Source organism: Penicillium psychrosexuale, assembly GCF_028828465.1.
Source record: "Penicillium psychrosexuale strain IBT 29551 chromosome Unknown utg000002l, whole genome shotgun sequence".
Taxonomy (NCBI): domain Eukaryota; kingdom Fungi; phylum Ascomycota; class Eurotiomycetes; order Eurotiales; family Aspergillaceae; genus Penicillium; species Penicillium psychrosexuale.
Window position 1 is genome coordinate 1,315,137 of NW_026643187.1, and position 14,245 is coordinate 1,329,381.

Here is a 14,245-nt window from a genome sequence, read left to right on the forward strand (position 1 = left end):
GCTTACCAGATGAAAATATCATGCACAGCCTTCAGATTCTGCCGATTTTAAGATCACGGGCTCGTTTGCTAGTAGCTTGAAAACTCACCAATCAATAGAAAACCCAACTCCGTGTTCTTGCGCTTGTCAATTGGTGGTCCAATGAAATACCAAAGGCGTGGAATTGGATTTCTTGTACTTTCGAATGTAGCGTGATTTTACAGAAGGAAACAGTCCGCCGGAGGGATTCAGGGTGTATAATCAAGTACTACTTGAAGTCTTGACAGTATATCTCAAAGTATGCGTGGTAGAGACTGTTGACCACCTCTTGGATGAGTTCCTTTCGAGTCAGTATATCACTGATAGCAACACGACATCCGGGTCTCAGCAAGCGGAACATCTAGCTGAACACAAGATGCTTGTCAGGTGTAGGAACGAGGTTTAACACGCAGTTGCTGATTGTGCAGTCGGTGGTGGAGTCTGGTAGAGGGATAAACGTGATCGAGGCCTCGATGAAGGATACGTTGCAAGTACCCTCTTTCTCTGCATTTCCGCGAGCGAGTTCAGCATGCTCTGTGTCATTTGTCTTAGCCGGGTATCTTAAGTCATTGATAGAAGTAAAAGTCTCGCCTTCGCCGTCCATACCAATGGCCTTCCCCTGCAGACCGACTTTCTTAGCTGAACGTCGATGCCACCACCGCTCCTCAGGTATAGAGACGCTTGATGAGAGTGTAAATGCTGATGTTTATGGTATATTGAGAGATTACTGCGAGTACGTACTAGCATGAGACAATTGTGGATGATCATGAGCGATGCTTTGGCAGCTACGGATGTTGGGACCTTGTGGGTATCAACGATGGTGAGTTGAATGACCCATAGCGGAGGGGACTTGCGATAGACGGTGATGAGTAGCTTGTACTTGATTTCAAATGACCATTCTGTGCCATGTGAGGAACGAAGTTGTTAGCCTGGCTGGTGTATGGAGAACCCATTCTGGGCGAAGGGGAAATGTTGTGATGGCCCAAATTGCCTGGCGGGGGGAGTAATGCGATGTCGAACGAGACATATACGGGAATGAGGGAGTCGTTCTCGGTGAATAAGTTGGCGACCGTCTCGGGACCTCGAGGTCTCTTCTCATTCTTCCGTGGCGATTTACAAGTCAGATGTGACAGCATGCAACGGATAATTGGAGGCTCTAGTAGAACACAGCAACGAGGGTATGTACTGTGTGGCTGGTTGCAAGCGAGAAGCTATAGGAGAAAACACTAGGTGAGTGGTTGACAAGTAATATCAATATAGAAAAAGAAAAGAAGGCTTCCAAACCCACGAACTTCCATCCGTTGGGACCGCACACCCCCTTCGGACTTCGGCCCCGGTCAATTACCCTGCAGGTGTGGCGACACATTCCACCCTCTCTCGTTCAGCCTTAGGAGGTGCAGCCTGATCTTAACTGTGCCCCGGGGTCATGAAGCCCGAAACCAATTGAAGATATACACTCTCAGCATCCCAAGCGAGAACTTCAGAGCCCCCATCTACTGAGCTAATCGGGGTGGGTTTGGAAGTAACAGTACATCTTTAATGTGACCTATATAGCACCCTTTCCTAATTGGGACACATCAATTCATAATCGGCCAGGGTTCAATCCCCCCACGTAGGATCATTATTATTTTCCGCTGGTTTGCTATCTAAGGCCACGAACCATGTCTCTAGCCAGTCCTGTACCTCTTGGATCTCCTATTCAATTCTAGCAAAGACTTGACCATTACAACTTAGACTGCCACGATCAAGCGCAACCACTAATCAGATACCACATATCTACATATCGAAATAACCATTTGAAAAGGGAATTTCATTTTTCAAAGCTAAAAATAAAAGGATCCACGGGTAAATTCCTCCCTACAGAACAGTGAAATTGCCAGCGCTTCAGCGCAGCTGTATCAACAACAGAAATGACCCTAGTTTTCAAGGTCCATATCCACTGGGAGACTTTCCAGCCAAGCGAGTGTTTTTCTACGGCCTACAATCACAGAGCCAGCGGGGCGATGAGGTTCTGAGAATCGCTGGAATGGAACATCGAGGCCGAGTCTATCATAGATCCGGTTCCAGACAACTGGCTCAAGCCTGATGTCGCTGTCAGTGACTATGCCATTAGATGACTCTGACTGTAGTTTGATCTGGTCGAGAACATCACGCGAACGTGCGATTCTCTGTTCGAGTTTTGGGGCTTGTCTACAACTCTCTTGGTAGTTGCGCAACAAGACGTCAATTTCCTTTAGCTCCTCGGTCATCGTTGTGAAGGACTTCGCCGTGGTGGCAGCAGCAGATACAGCAGATATACCCCGCGGGGTACCGTTCAAGACAAGCGGAACTGTCCGGGCAGCAATCAAAATGAGGGCAGCAGCGTAGAGATATTCAAGCTGCTCACATTTAGCATACTCATCTGCTGTGGTGGTGAAGGATACAGAGAAAGTTTTCACAATGTCTTGGGCAGCAGTCAAACATTTGACAGCACTGTAATAGACTAGGCCGAGCACAGGAGACGCATCCACCGAATCGATATCCTTGCCAGTGATATGAGGGCTCGTTTCACAGGCGCACGTTTGGGAAAGTCGAAGGCTCAAAATGAAGAACGGCCGGTATTGACGAAGTCGGAAATAGACAAATCGCACATGAGCCAGGAGGCACATGCGGCGAATAAGAAGGTCTTTCTGCATAGCACATTCGATGCCGGGGCCTCTCCATTCCAGGCAGTTGGGCAGACCGTTCTTCCAGCTCGAGAGTTTTTCATTCAGTCCCTGGAAGCCACGTAGGTCCACAATAGAAAGCCATTTGATCGGGCATTCCATGCGAGTCACACGTAGATCATTTTCAACGGTGATCAAATCGTCAGTGCACTTAATAAGGGAAGCAGAAGCAATGAAAAAAGAAGACGTCGTATAGGATTGTTCGATGGTTTGCTTGCCAGATACTCCCATGTTGTCAGTAATATGCGACTGCATCGGCATGGGTGGGTCGTAAAAGCTGTCGAGGGATTGATCGACCACGCCAAACTGGAGAGTGAGAAATAGTTTCTTCGTCCAGAGACACTGCCATACCAGCCGAACCTGCTCCAACGACTTTTCGTCCACGGCGAGACATCCTCCATGCATAGTTTGCATCCGAAGAGATTGCGCTCTGCCTATAGCCATAGATAAGATGTCCCAAGCCATTCGCAAGTGCCCGACCATATGGAGATAGTGAACCTGGAGAATTTGGTGGTGGAAAGATTGAAGTGAAGGTCGAGATTTGATTGGGTCAGCCATGTTAGATAAAGCTGCATCGAACCACTTGCGGGCTTCCCCAGGGTTCTGATCAGGAGCCAGGTGGCAGGCAATTGCAATGCAAAGCCCGAGAGTTGGGTCAATGACTGTGGGGTCGATGTTCCCATGGTTTACGGCCAGGTTAAAAGCGATTTTCAGTTGGTCGAGATCAAAAATTGGCAAGAAAAAAGCCTGCTTCCCAAGGAAGATACTCCAGAGCCTTTTTGGGAAGTCGGAGTTGAACAACTGGCTGCTAGGAGCAGAACGCCTATGAGACGGAGCGATAACATTGTCGAGGTTCGACGACTGCGTGCCAGAAGGAGGACGTTTCTTGGACGCTGGCTCTATGAAAGGCGACGCTGCAGTGCTGTTGGATTGCGACGACTGGCTGCCAGAGTCAATACGCCTCTTAGGCGTACGCTTCACGATGAAGGGAAACGACGACGACATGGTATCATTGGTCAAATCAATCGTTTCCAGAGGTGGTGGGGATAAAGATGAAGTAGGAGAGGAGAAAGGGGGAGGATGGGTTGTTGAAAGAGAGAGTGGAGGGAAAAGAGAGGGATGGCTTGGTGAAGGAGACAGAGCCGTGACAGAGTTTTCTTTGCTTGTTGTTATTGTTCTCGATGGTGTTTCTGGCGCGTGCGAGGAAGGCACGCGTGAAGAAGTAGGCTTGGGTAGCACCTTCCTCGACTCTGGGCTTTCTTTTTTGACGCCTGGATTGTCTACGCTGATACCGGCAATCTCTCCATCTGGGTCTAAAAGTTCCGCGAATTTTCTACGGGTTGGACCACTCAGCTTCGAGTCAGTCGCCATGGCTGTAAAGAGCTCGTCTCGCAGGAAGGCGATGCGTGAGTCCTTCTCGTCTAAGCCATAGACATCAGGATGAAGTATGATTCTTTTTAGGCGGAGGAGGAACAGGTCGGTATGATCGACTGTCAGTGACGCCGATTTAGTTGACAGGCACTCCTCAACGCATATGACACGCTCTTGCATCTTCTTCTCCTCGGGACTCATCAATGGGCCATATACGAAGTTCTCAAATCGACTGAGAAGAGCACGAGAGCATTTGCCGCCCTTTTTCAGCTTGATTATTGCAAACCTCATGAGATCATCTTCCTCACGATACTCGTCAAACAGCATAGCACTCGATCCGGCAATCGTGGGTTCAGTGGTTGGGCGTTCAGTCTTGGCTTTTGTGAGTAGCTTGATGATGTTACGCAGATGCCCTGCTGTAAGACGGTGTTCCTTCATTCTCCGGACATTGATTTCGGTGGTCAAGTTGCACCGGAGCTCCATTTCGTCTTGAGGCAGAGTAGGAGATATACTACGCATACGCGGTGGAGGATCCAGTGTGCTCCCACTGAGTATGCCAAATGGTGCGATTTGACCTCGTCCAAATGCAGGTGTCCTTGTGGCACTTCTAGTTCCAGGGCTAAGTTCGGATATCTTGTACCGCTTTGCAGCAGGCTGCTGGAGTATCTGCGTCTGCCGGGTGTGGCTGAAAGAATTTTGGATGGGTAATCCAACCACGTCATTGACAGGTTCAATTCGTCCAGAAGAACTGTCTGCAGCTCTTGGTCTTTTGTCACCTGTTGTGGGTAAAGCAGGTAAAGCAGAATCATTATTGAACATTGGCCCTGAGAATGGAGCACCAGTTTTCTTGGTGATTATGTTCTCGGCACTAGATGATATAAGGTTAGTCATTTTGACTCGGCCAAGCTGATATCACGGACAGACATACCCCGCTAAGGCCGCAGAAGGATATAAGCATTCAGCTTCAAGGCCCAAGGTCCGACAGCTGTTGCAGACTATGCAAATAGTCAGTCATCAATGCACTTGCAATGTGTGTTGCCCTATCAAGTCAAGGGGTACGTACCTGGTCTATTGCGGTCACAGCGCCTGTGTTTTGCCTTACATCTCGTACAAGTAAATCCTAGAGGGTGGATTGACTGTACAGAAGAAGTCCTTGATGATGAAGCCGATGGTGGCCGCGAAATGTCGGCGCCATTCGCCATTGGCGTTTGATCAGGCATTATCGGCTTCAGCTCCCTAATCAAATGAGTAAAGAATTAGATTGATGAATGTGAGAGTATTAGTCTGCTTTTCTCGGAGTTGGGATCATAGTTCTGAGTTGACTGTAGTCCTCATAAAGCCACAAACAAAGAGCATTTTATTCAAGGAAAACACTCACCAATATCAATAACTGAACTTTTTCAACGATCAAGTGGAACTGAACGGGATGAAGATGATGGTTGTTGGTTGGTTCGCGAAGTAATGCGTCACAGTGAAGCGAGAACAACGCGCGCGAGAGATGTTACGCCAGCACCACAGATCGGATTTGAGAATCGCTTACTACGGAATTCAAAAATATGTTGTTCTTGGAATGATTTGCCGAGGAATAAATGATGGGAACGCGTAGAGTCGCGTGGCAGAACCGTGAGGGTCACAATGTCAGATTGTTGTGAAACTCGGATCTCGACGAGAAATTCAAGGTAAAACAAGAGTCCAAGATCCAGTCCAACCTCGCCGCATCAAATCAGAGACCCTGAATGATATGCCGCATCTTCTTGCATAGTGACGATGATATCTGGAAAGGGCTACTCTACTCCGTACTGAGTACATTAGGAGTTAACAGGGGTGGCTATTTCCTTACCGCCTAGCCATATCTATTTACTCCGTACTATATGCACTACTATACTTGACCTTGGATGCCCTCGGTAATAGCCCTATCTATGTATAGGTACAAAAGGAAATTGTAAACGTGTGCATATGATAATTATCAGTCCACTTGGGTAGTTTGAGACGAGTTAAAATGACTGAGCTGTGACATACTAGATAGGTATGCCACGAGTACGGAGTATTGAGGCATTTGTGTGGGAAATCCAATTGTAATTATAGAGCAAGTATTATTTGACAATCAAGACATCCTGGTTGGATAGGGACTACATACGGAGTATATAGTACAATGATAGGGTATTTAGGTAGATCTGTCATCATCCATCTGACGGTGAAAGATAGATCGAATACATACAGAAGTACACCCCCTTGTGGGATGTGCGTGGCAAGATAGGTCTGGCCAGCAGGACTGGAGAAGCGAGTAGACAGAGATAATACAACAAGCGCGACGTGCATTGCTGGTGAGATATCACGATGTCGATGCCCCGGTATGCGCAGTTCCCGCCAGTGGATCATGGCAATCGGTACAGTTGGACAAATCACCAAATAAAATCATCAAGACTGTGTCTTCTCCGCTTCATCTACCGATCGTTCGACTTCTTGCTCTGTCCATCGATGGAACAATTTGCGCGCGTCGGAGAGATTGGCCTCCTTGGGCAAGCCATTGTGAACTGACTGGACGTGGAGGACTGGAACATCAAACTCGTAAACATCCTTCCAAGATTTATTCCCAGGCTCCATGATGTCCGCTTCGACGTATTCAAAGGGGCGCCGTTTCTGGAGCTGAAGCACGGTATTTTTGGCGGTATCGCATAGGCCGCAGCCCGCACGTGTAAACAGCGTCAAGCGGGCTGAACTGAGAAGTGAATGCGTAGGAAACATGGAGAGAAAATCTCGATTATGCAAGAAATGAATTCAACCACGGTGTTTCGAGATGGCCGGTGGTGCCGTGATGCGACACGCGGTCAGAGAGTTCTCCGCGATGGAACATTCGAGCTTCCCCGCTAAACCCTGTTAGGCAACCTGCACCATTCCAACTCTCCAGAACACTTTCCAATCTCTTCTCTCGACTCAGTCCCGTCAATTCCCTTATAATTTGTCTTGCTACACATCATGGCAGGCAAGTGCGTCCACAAAGCGTGCGGAAAGGCCTTCACCGACCCGGAAGAAGACTGCGTGTATCATCCGGGTCCCCCAGTGTTCCACGAAGGGCAGAAAGGTAAGTACCTTGGTGTTCAAGCTATGCCAGATCTGTGTCCCATAAGTCCACCAACGGTTCATGGTGGGCCATTGTGGCAGCGCAATGTGATACCTGATCTTGCCGCTGGCTTCTGCTACATTTCTACCCCGCGACACCGCTAACTTCTCAGGCTGGAAATGCTGCAAGCCCCGCGTCTTGACCTTTGAGGAATTCCTCTCCATCCCGCCATGCACTACCGGCAAGCATTCCACCGTCGACGACACACCTGTGCCTGAACCCTCCAAGGCCGAGGAAGTCATTGCTCCTACACCGGCGGAGCAGAAGAAGTCCGAGCGACTACCCATCTCCGCTACCCCAACTATCGCAACTGCGGCACCGCCCGAGAAGCCAGTCATCGAGGAGCCCGAGTCTGACGATCCTGATGCGGAGGTCCCCGCCAACGCAACATGCCGTCGGAGGGGTTGTGGTGCGTCCTATACTGGGTCGACTGCTCGTGATGAGGAGAAGTGCGTCCACCACCCGGGCCAGCCGGTCTTCCACGAGGGCAGCAAGGGGTGGTCCTGCTGCAAACGCCGGGTGCTCGAGTTTGACGAGTTTCTGAAGATCCCCGGCTGCACAGAGAAGACGAGGCACATGTTTGTTGGCAAGGCCAAGCCCCCGGGCGAGGAGAAGGTGGACACAGTCAGGTGCGTATACGGGCAGACCAGCTCTGCTATTCTGGTTTGAAAACAGCAAACTGACAAACTTTCGCAATTTACAGGAACGATTTCTACCAGACTCCCACCGCCGTGAACGTCTCCCTCTATCTTAAGAAGATTGACAAGCAACGGGCCAAGGTTGAGTTTGCTACCAACTCGATTATCTTCGACCTTCCCACCACGGACAACAAGCGCTACCAGGATACATATACTCTCTTTGCGCCAATTGACCCGGAGAAGTCAACTTTCCGCGTGCTGGGCACTAAGCTAGATTTGAGCCTGATCAAGGCCGATGGTACTAGCTGGCCGGTGTTGCGCAGTGACGACAAGTGGACTGGACAGCGCATTCAGATTGGCAATGCTGGGCATGCATGAATGGTGACATGTGAAAAAATACACGATAGAGAATTTTAAAAGGTATGACGGTGATGACAATGAAGATTTCGGCTTCAGCGGTACAGAGTAGTACATGTAGTGACTTAGTTTGGGTCATATAGCTTAAGGCCTCGGCATGCCGACATCAACGATATATCTTGGCAAGAAAGACCCGAACATTATGGTCTCGTCTTGGCGAGATACGGCATCACAAGAGATCATAAAACCTAGGGAAGTTTCTGATGCTCTTTTTAAGATGAGTTGTAGATAATTTTTACAACATTGAAACCGTGTACCGAGCCACCTGAAAATCGCAGTATCCAACGCTACTACGCTCGCTGCACTCTGATCAAATTCGAAGATCAGAGCAAGCAAAACCTCCAGAACACATCAAAGTGACTGAAAAAAATGGTATGTGACGCCCTCTCCACAGCTAGCACCCATGGGGCTTCCCGAAGGATACCCTAGCATAGCCATAAAGTGATTGGGAAAAAGAGAGACGCCTTTACTCTCCAGGGCCGGGAACGGAAGAAAACCCATGATGGCCGAAACCATAGGATAACCCTCAGCAAGCCACATTGTGGAGCCCCGTTGAAATTTACATTAAGTTATGTAAACCTCTACTGATGATGGAGAGAAAAGAAAAAAAGAGTAAAGGCGCGGGCCAGGAGGTCCTATTTATGTGTCTGCAAGTCAATATACGCTAGAGCGGATTGGGCTTCGGTGGAAGGGTTTTCCCATTTCGTTGACTAATACTGGATTTTATGACTAATTTCGCTTTTTTTTGTTGAGGGATTTTGTTGGATTGGGTAAGTAGGGCTAAGCTCAGGGCTTGGCCCGTGCATGTGACCATAGACCCTCTTTTTGTCTTCAAGGTTGTCTTTCATGTGATTGCCCCGTGACTTGGACCTGCCGAAAGCAATGTACATCGTACATACTTCGCGCAACCAAGATGTTCTAGTACGACTTCGCCATGCAATTGCGGTTGAAACAAATAGCACGACATGAAGGAATAATTCTATAGGTATCCAATAGGCTTATATCTTCAAAGAACCACAACTTATTACATCTATATACTACTAGTTATAGTGGCGGCGGACAAGTCCTTTTTGCCCTCAAGAATGTACCCTAGGCCCCAGAAAATCGTCCCATCTTCCAATCACGGGTCGGGAGCACGAGACCTCCCCTCGTTGTTTCATTGACCTCCCCGCCATCGATAGCGTCTTCAAATTCTTCGCCCCTGAATCTTTTGTACCTTCGCCATAATACAGAATCCGCCTTTCCACATTGTGCTTTACTTCGTTCTAGAATCTATCGCCATTCGCACCCTGCGCTAGCAGCCTGGCCTCGTGCAATTATCTAAATCTTGAATTCGAGGATCTCGTCACTGATATAGGGGTGCCTGTCAAGCAGTTGTGGACTAATCAAATAGCACAAAATCTTCCTGGCACACAAACCAACTTGCGCCCATACCCCTTTTCTACCTCCGCTCCACCCAATCCCAACATGGGCTCGACATACACTCAGGCGGCCACGCCAGAATTCCGATACATTCCCCTATCATACAGTCATGAGGACTCCCAGGCATCTGCTCTCAGGCTAATCCTGACCCTCAACCCCGACTGGGAGGGTCCTGGCAACAACATTGAGTTCGTGCGGTTCACCGACGGCATCACCAATACCGTGTGTCCCTCTTTCCCAGTATTGCTTCCCATGAGACCAGCAATAAGCTTTTCGGAATTAAACCGAGACTAACAGCCCCCTAGCTCTTGAAAATTATCAACCTGAAACCCGGCCTGACGGAGGAACAAATAGACAATGAGGCAGTACTGATGAGGGCGTACGGAAATGGCACAGAGATCCTCATAGATCGCGAAAGTACGAGCAAAATCCCCCCGACGGACAATCTTCGTCAAGATTCCCACTTCTCCAACAAAACAAAGCCCCTCCGCGCCTCTCTTGCCCATTGCGACATATGCTGAAGTAGATCAATTATTCTTAGGAGAAACCAAGTCCCACGCACTCTTGGCCAACCGTGGCCTGGCCCCGCCGCTCCTCGCTCGATTCAAAAACGGCCTGCTCTACCGCTTCATTCGCGGCAGACCCTGCAACCACCAAGATCTAGTTTCCCCGCCCATCTGGCGCGGTGTCGCTCGCCGCTTGGCGCAGTGGCACGCCGTCCTTCCTAGTAGCGCAGCCGTGCCTGACAAGGACGCTCCCGTGGCCGAGATTGCGAACTCCCAGGACGATGAGATCACTGTAATCAAGCCCCGGCGCGCGGGCCCATCTATGTGGGCTGTGCTGCAGAAGTGGGTGCTGGCTTTGCCAGTGACCACACCCGAGCAGCGTGCTCGCCGGTTGAGCCTGCAAGCCGAGCTGCAGTGGGTTTTGGATATGCTGGACGACGGGAAGGGGATTGGTGAAGACGGGGTATGTGGCTCCTAGCCTGAATCCGCTGGTAACGGGCATTGCTTTGTTGAATAAATGGCTAATCGCTGGGTTTATAGCTCGTCTTCTCGCACTGCGATCTCCTCTGCGCCAACGTCATTGTCCTTCCAAGCGAGAACGGTGTCCCAACCCCCGAAGACGGTGTCGCGCCAGTCAACTTCATCGATTATGAATATGCCGTTCCTGCACCCGCGGCCTTCGATATATCGAACCACCTTGCTGAGTGGGGTGGCTACGACTGCGATTACAACATGATGCCGACAAAGTCTGTGCGCCGTCAGTTCCTTACCGAGTACACGAAGAGCTACTGTGAACAACGCGGTCTTGACGCTTCGTCCCAGGCTGAGATTGTCGACCGGCTGTACGAGGATGTTGACCGCTTCCGTGGCATTCCCGGTCTCTACTGGTGAGTTCAGCGAACAAAATTGAAAGATCAGCATAATGGTCATATCATGCTAATCATATCTCCTAGGGGTGTTTGGGCACTCATCCAAGCGCAAATCTCCCAAATCGATTTCGATTACGCCAGCTACGCTGAGACCCGTCTCGGCGAGTACTACGCGTGGAAGCGCGAGGTAGACGGAAGCCGCAAGCAAGCTGGCGAGGAGATGCCGCTGCGCGAGTCCCGCTGGGCGTCGGAGGCATAAAGCCATTCGCAGTCTCCCCGTTTGGATTCCAATCCCCTCATGAAATGACATTTTTCGGCGCTTCATTCCCGAACACTATGTCAGCGCCATGAATTCCTCATGATCCTGACACAATCCCACCTACCCCTTTACCTCATTCTTGCAGTTGCAAGAACACTCAACATGGCACTCCAGAAATTCAACAATATCCCCGGAGTCAGCCTACGTCGAAATCGAATCTAACCGATGAAAAATAATCAAAGTTGTGGTCCTGGACGACCACAGACGAGGTTGGGCCAAGAGGTCCAACCCAAGAGAAAATAGAGAGAAAGATAAAAGAGGAACACTCAACTTCCGATTGCAGTACAGGATCGGAGCAAAAGTCTTGGTATCTGTTTATATAGATGGTGGTTTCTCTTTTTTTGCATTGTGGTGACCATTTTCCCTCGTGGTCTTGTGTGTTGTCTTTCAACAACGTCATAGCTGGGGTGTTTCCAGGTTAATATAGTTTCTTTTTTACAGTAATTTTCTATCTTTCCCTAACTTTTCCTATTTTTTTGAATAAACTTACGTCAAAGGCAGTTCACTGGTCTTGAAAGTTGTGCCTACATATAGTCTTCCGAATGCTGTGAGCACGAAGTTTCTCACTCCGTACGTGTCTTGAAGATGAGGTCGGTCTCAGCCTATGATAGTGTAAATAATAATTACTATTTCCTAGTTATTGTAACTAGTAAGGGAACCCGGACCATCATGTTGCTCTGGTTTGTCATGTTAGGGAGACTCGACGGCGCACAAGAACTGAATTAAAGGATGTTTTTTAGTCCCATGCTTGCTAGCTGGCCTACTTGGTCGGTGGTGTTATAGGTTGCTCTCGTCTTGTCTGCTATGCCATACTGCCCATCGTGCATCTCCCTCTTCAATATGTACCTTTGTAAATCCTCACGTATAGTCAACTAAACCCTCTAACTAGGGCTAATTGTTAGCCAACTAACTAGTACAGCCTGTAATTAACTAACCAGTTAATGTATTTTACAAGCGAGCCGGCCACCCCAAAATATTATATAACTACTAGTTATATACCATATGTATGTATCACCCATTCCTAAAGCCGTAATGGATCCTCCCGAGGGCAACGTAAATCATCTCCATTCACATTGAATTCTGTTCGACACCTTCTATGACAGACATGAAATCCCTAGTCTACTATTCCTTTTCCGAAATGATGAGTCTCCACAACAGATTCCACCCATATGAATCCATAAAGGGTTTCCTCGTGGTCTTATGTGTTAGTAAATGAAAAGGTTCAACTTCACTTCTGTTTCAACAATAGTCTAAACACGACAACTAACAGACTATCACAATAAGCATGGAGGAGAGACAAATTCCATATGACCATGTACCCATCTTGCCTTTAGGCCTCCTCTTGAAATTCCGGCATCACATGTCTTCCTTTCTTTCTCCGCTCACGAATTAAGACGGTTTTACAGTCTGGAAAAAGGAAAGTCATACTGTCTGTGACCGTTCCTCGAAAGAAACTTCTCCTGTAGAGTGGACCAATTGGGGTGGCTAATGCTCAGTCAGCGTTTTTGCATATGAAGTACAAACCTGGCGAATGATTGTCGGACCCGTAGGATCTCCCACTTGGCGAGAGGCTATGATATCAAGAACAGTATTCATATTCTTGGTGGCCTGCTCATTAGTCGAAAAATCAAAAAGATTGGTCTTTCTGATCACTAGGCCTTGTTGGCCATAGAATGCCTGGGGGAATCGAAGCTTCATTTGTCCAAATATAGTCATTGCTAATACCTAGACAGTATTGATGCGGGTTAGCTTTTAACGAATATGCGTTCCTTAAATTATATACGCACTGGAATGGTGCTGCATTCGGGGAATTTCCCTCCTTCAAGTCGCGTGATCATAATCGCCGTAATGGTAATCAACTCCGCTCGAAAAAGCTCACCCGAGGGCTCTTCCCCTAATATGGATGACGATCAGAACATGAGGGAGAGTATTTTTTATAGCGGATGACTTTTCTCGCGACACATAGCCAGTGATTGGGGTCCACGCTCTTGATGACAAAATTGTAGGCTCGAACTTTTCGGCGATCAAGGATGACAAGCCATTACTATAGAGATATACCCGTGCTTATTAGTAGATTCTCGTTTCGTAGGTCCTTGGGGTCTCGTACCTTGGCAGCCACTGGGCGATTCGACATAAAGAGCGCTTATCTCCCTCGTCCAGTGGAGGCTCTTCATGGCGTCGAAAGAGCACGAACATATTCTCGATACGGCCCCACAACTCCCACGCTTGCGTAGTAAAGCTTCTAGACATTTGGATCGTTGCATCTTCTCCCCAGCATTGGGAGAGGTAACTGACATATCGCTCGCACCTGGGGGAATTGATACCCACCTCAGGGACCTTGCGTGGGAGGAAAAATGTAGGTTCGTCGGTGGGAGAATCGGAAGGTCTGGGATCATCACTATCCTCGTTGAGGGCGAGCAGCTCACATTTGACCCCAAGAGTATCGTATTGTGTCGGCTCGATACGCATCTGAGGGTATAACTCAAGGAGCTTGTATGTTCGATCAATGCCGGTAATGGCTTCGTCACGAGCTTGCCGGCGCACCTCCTGTTGGCGCGCACGGCGAGAGAGAGTGGCGAATGGATTGGGCATTTTGATTCTGGATGGCTTCTTGTAGTTATTTCTGGCGATGATAGTGGATAATGGATGATGGATACATCTGACTGGGTGACGGGGTGATGACGCACCAAAAAAAAGGTAAGAAACTCAGTCTTTTAGAAGTACACTCTCTTTTAAATATGTGGAAGCAAACAGAAGTTATACAAACCGGTATCATGCCTTCTCTCAATCTCCGGTTTGTTGTTCCCTCTACTGCTGTTCTCTCAGCGACTTCCAGGTTCCCTCTAGTCAGATAAAGAA

At 48.6% G+C, this 14,245-nt stretch overlaps 7 protein-coding genes across 7 annotated transcripts; 2 read left to right on the forward strand and 5 right to left on the reverse strand.

Moving 5' to 3' along the window:
- Positions 1-379: 379 nt before the first annotated feature.
- N7518_001627 (uncharacterized protein) lies at positions 380-971 on the reverse strand (the record flags this gene model as incomplete). Its single annotated transcript, XM_057182555.1, has 3 exons — positions 380-717; positions 756-917; positions 968-971. 3 exons carry the CDS (start codon positions 969-971, stop codon positions 380-382), a joined length of 504 nt encoding a protein of 167 aa, XP_057044005.1.
- Positions 972-1,934: 963 nt separating this feature from the next.
- N7518_001628 (transcription factor domain-containing protein) lies at positions 1,935-5,314 on the reverse strand (the record flags this gene model as incomplete). The annotated part of the gene is made up of 3 exons (XM_057182556.1): positions 1,935-4,962; positions 5,023-5,089; positions 5,158-5,314. 3 exons carry the CDS (start codon positions 5,312-5,314, stop codon positions 1,935-1,937), a joined length of 3,252 nt encoding a protein of 1,083 aa, XP_057044006.1.
- Positions 5,315-6,512: 1,198 nt separating this feature from the next.
- On the reverse strand, positions 6,513-6,839 carry N7518_001629 (glutaredoxin family protein; the record flags this gene model as incomplete). The annotated part of the gene is made up of 1 exon (XM_057182557.1): positions 6,513-6,839. One exon carries the CDS (start codon positions 6,837-6,839, stop codon positions 6,513-6,515), a length of 327 nt encoding a protein of 108 aa, XP_057044007.1.
- A 212-nt stretch (positions 6,840-7,051) lies between these two features.
- Positions 7,052-8,231, forward strand: N7518_001630 (cysteine and histidine-rich domain-containing protein; the record flags this gene model as incomplete). The annotated part of the gene is made up of 3 exons (XM_057182558.1): positions 7,052-7,176; positions 7,328-7,844; positions 7,919-8,231. The coding sequence occupies exons 1-3, from the start codon at positions 7,071-7,073 to the stop codon at positions 8,229-8,231; spliced, it is 936 nt and encodes a 311-aa protein (XP_057044008.1). The 5' UTR covers positions 7,052-7,070.
- A 1,506-nt stretch (positions 8,232-9,737) lies between these two features.
- Positions 9,738-11,326, forward strand: N7518_001631 (putative ethanolamine kinase; the record flags this gene model as incomplete). Its single annotated transcript, XM_057182559.1, has 5 exons — positions 9,738-9,914; positions 9,998-10,109; positions 10,234-10,661; positions 10,739-11,085; positions 11,152-11,326. The coding sequence occupies 5 exons, from the start codon at positions 9,738-9,740 to the stop codon at positions 11,324-11,326; spliced, it is 1,239 nt and encodes a 412-aa protein (XP_057044009.1).
- Positions 11,327-12,871: 1,545 nt separating this feature from the next.
- Positions 12,872-13,224, reverse strand: N7518_001632 (uncharacterized protein; the record flags this gene model as incomplete). Its single annotated transcript, XM_057182560.1, has 2 exons — positions 12,872-13,111; positions 13,174-13,224. The coding sequence occupies 2 exons, from the start codon at positions 13,222-13,224 to the stop codon at positions 12,872-12,874; spliced, it is 291 nt and encodes a 96-aa protein (XP_057044010.1).
- A 37-nt stretch (positions 13,225-13,261) lies between these two features.
- N7518_001633 (uncharacterized protein) lies at positions 13,262-13,978 on the reverse strand (the record flags this gene model as incomplete). The annotated part of the gene is made up of 2 exons (XM_057182561.1): positions 13,262-13,430; positions 13,494-13,978. 2 exons carry the CDS (start codon positions 13,976-13,978, stop codon positions 13,262-13,264), a joined length of 654 nt encoding a protein of 217 aa, XP_057044011.1.
- Positions 13,979-14,245: the final 267 nt, after the last annotated feature.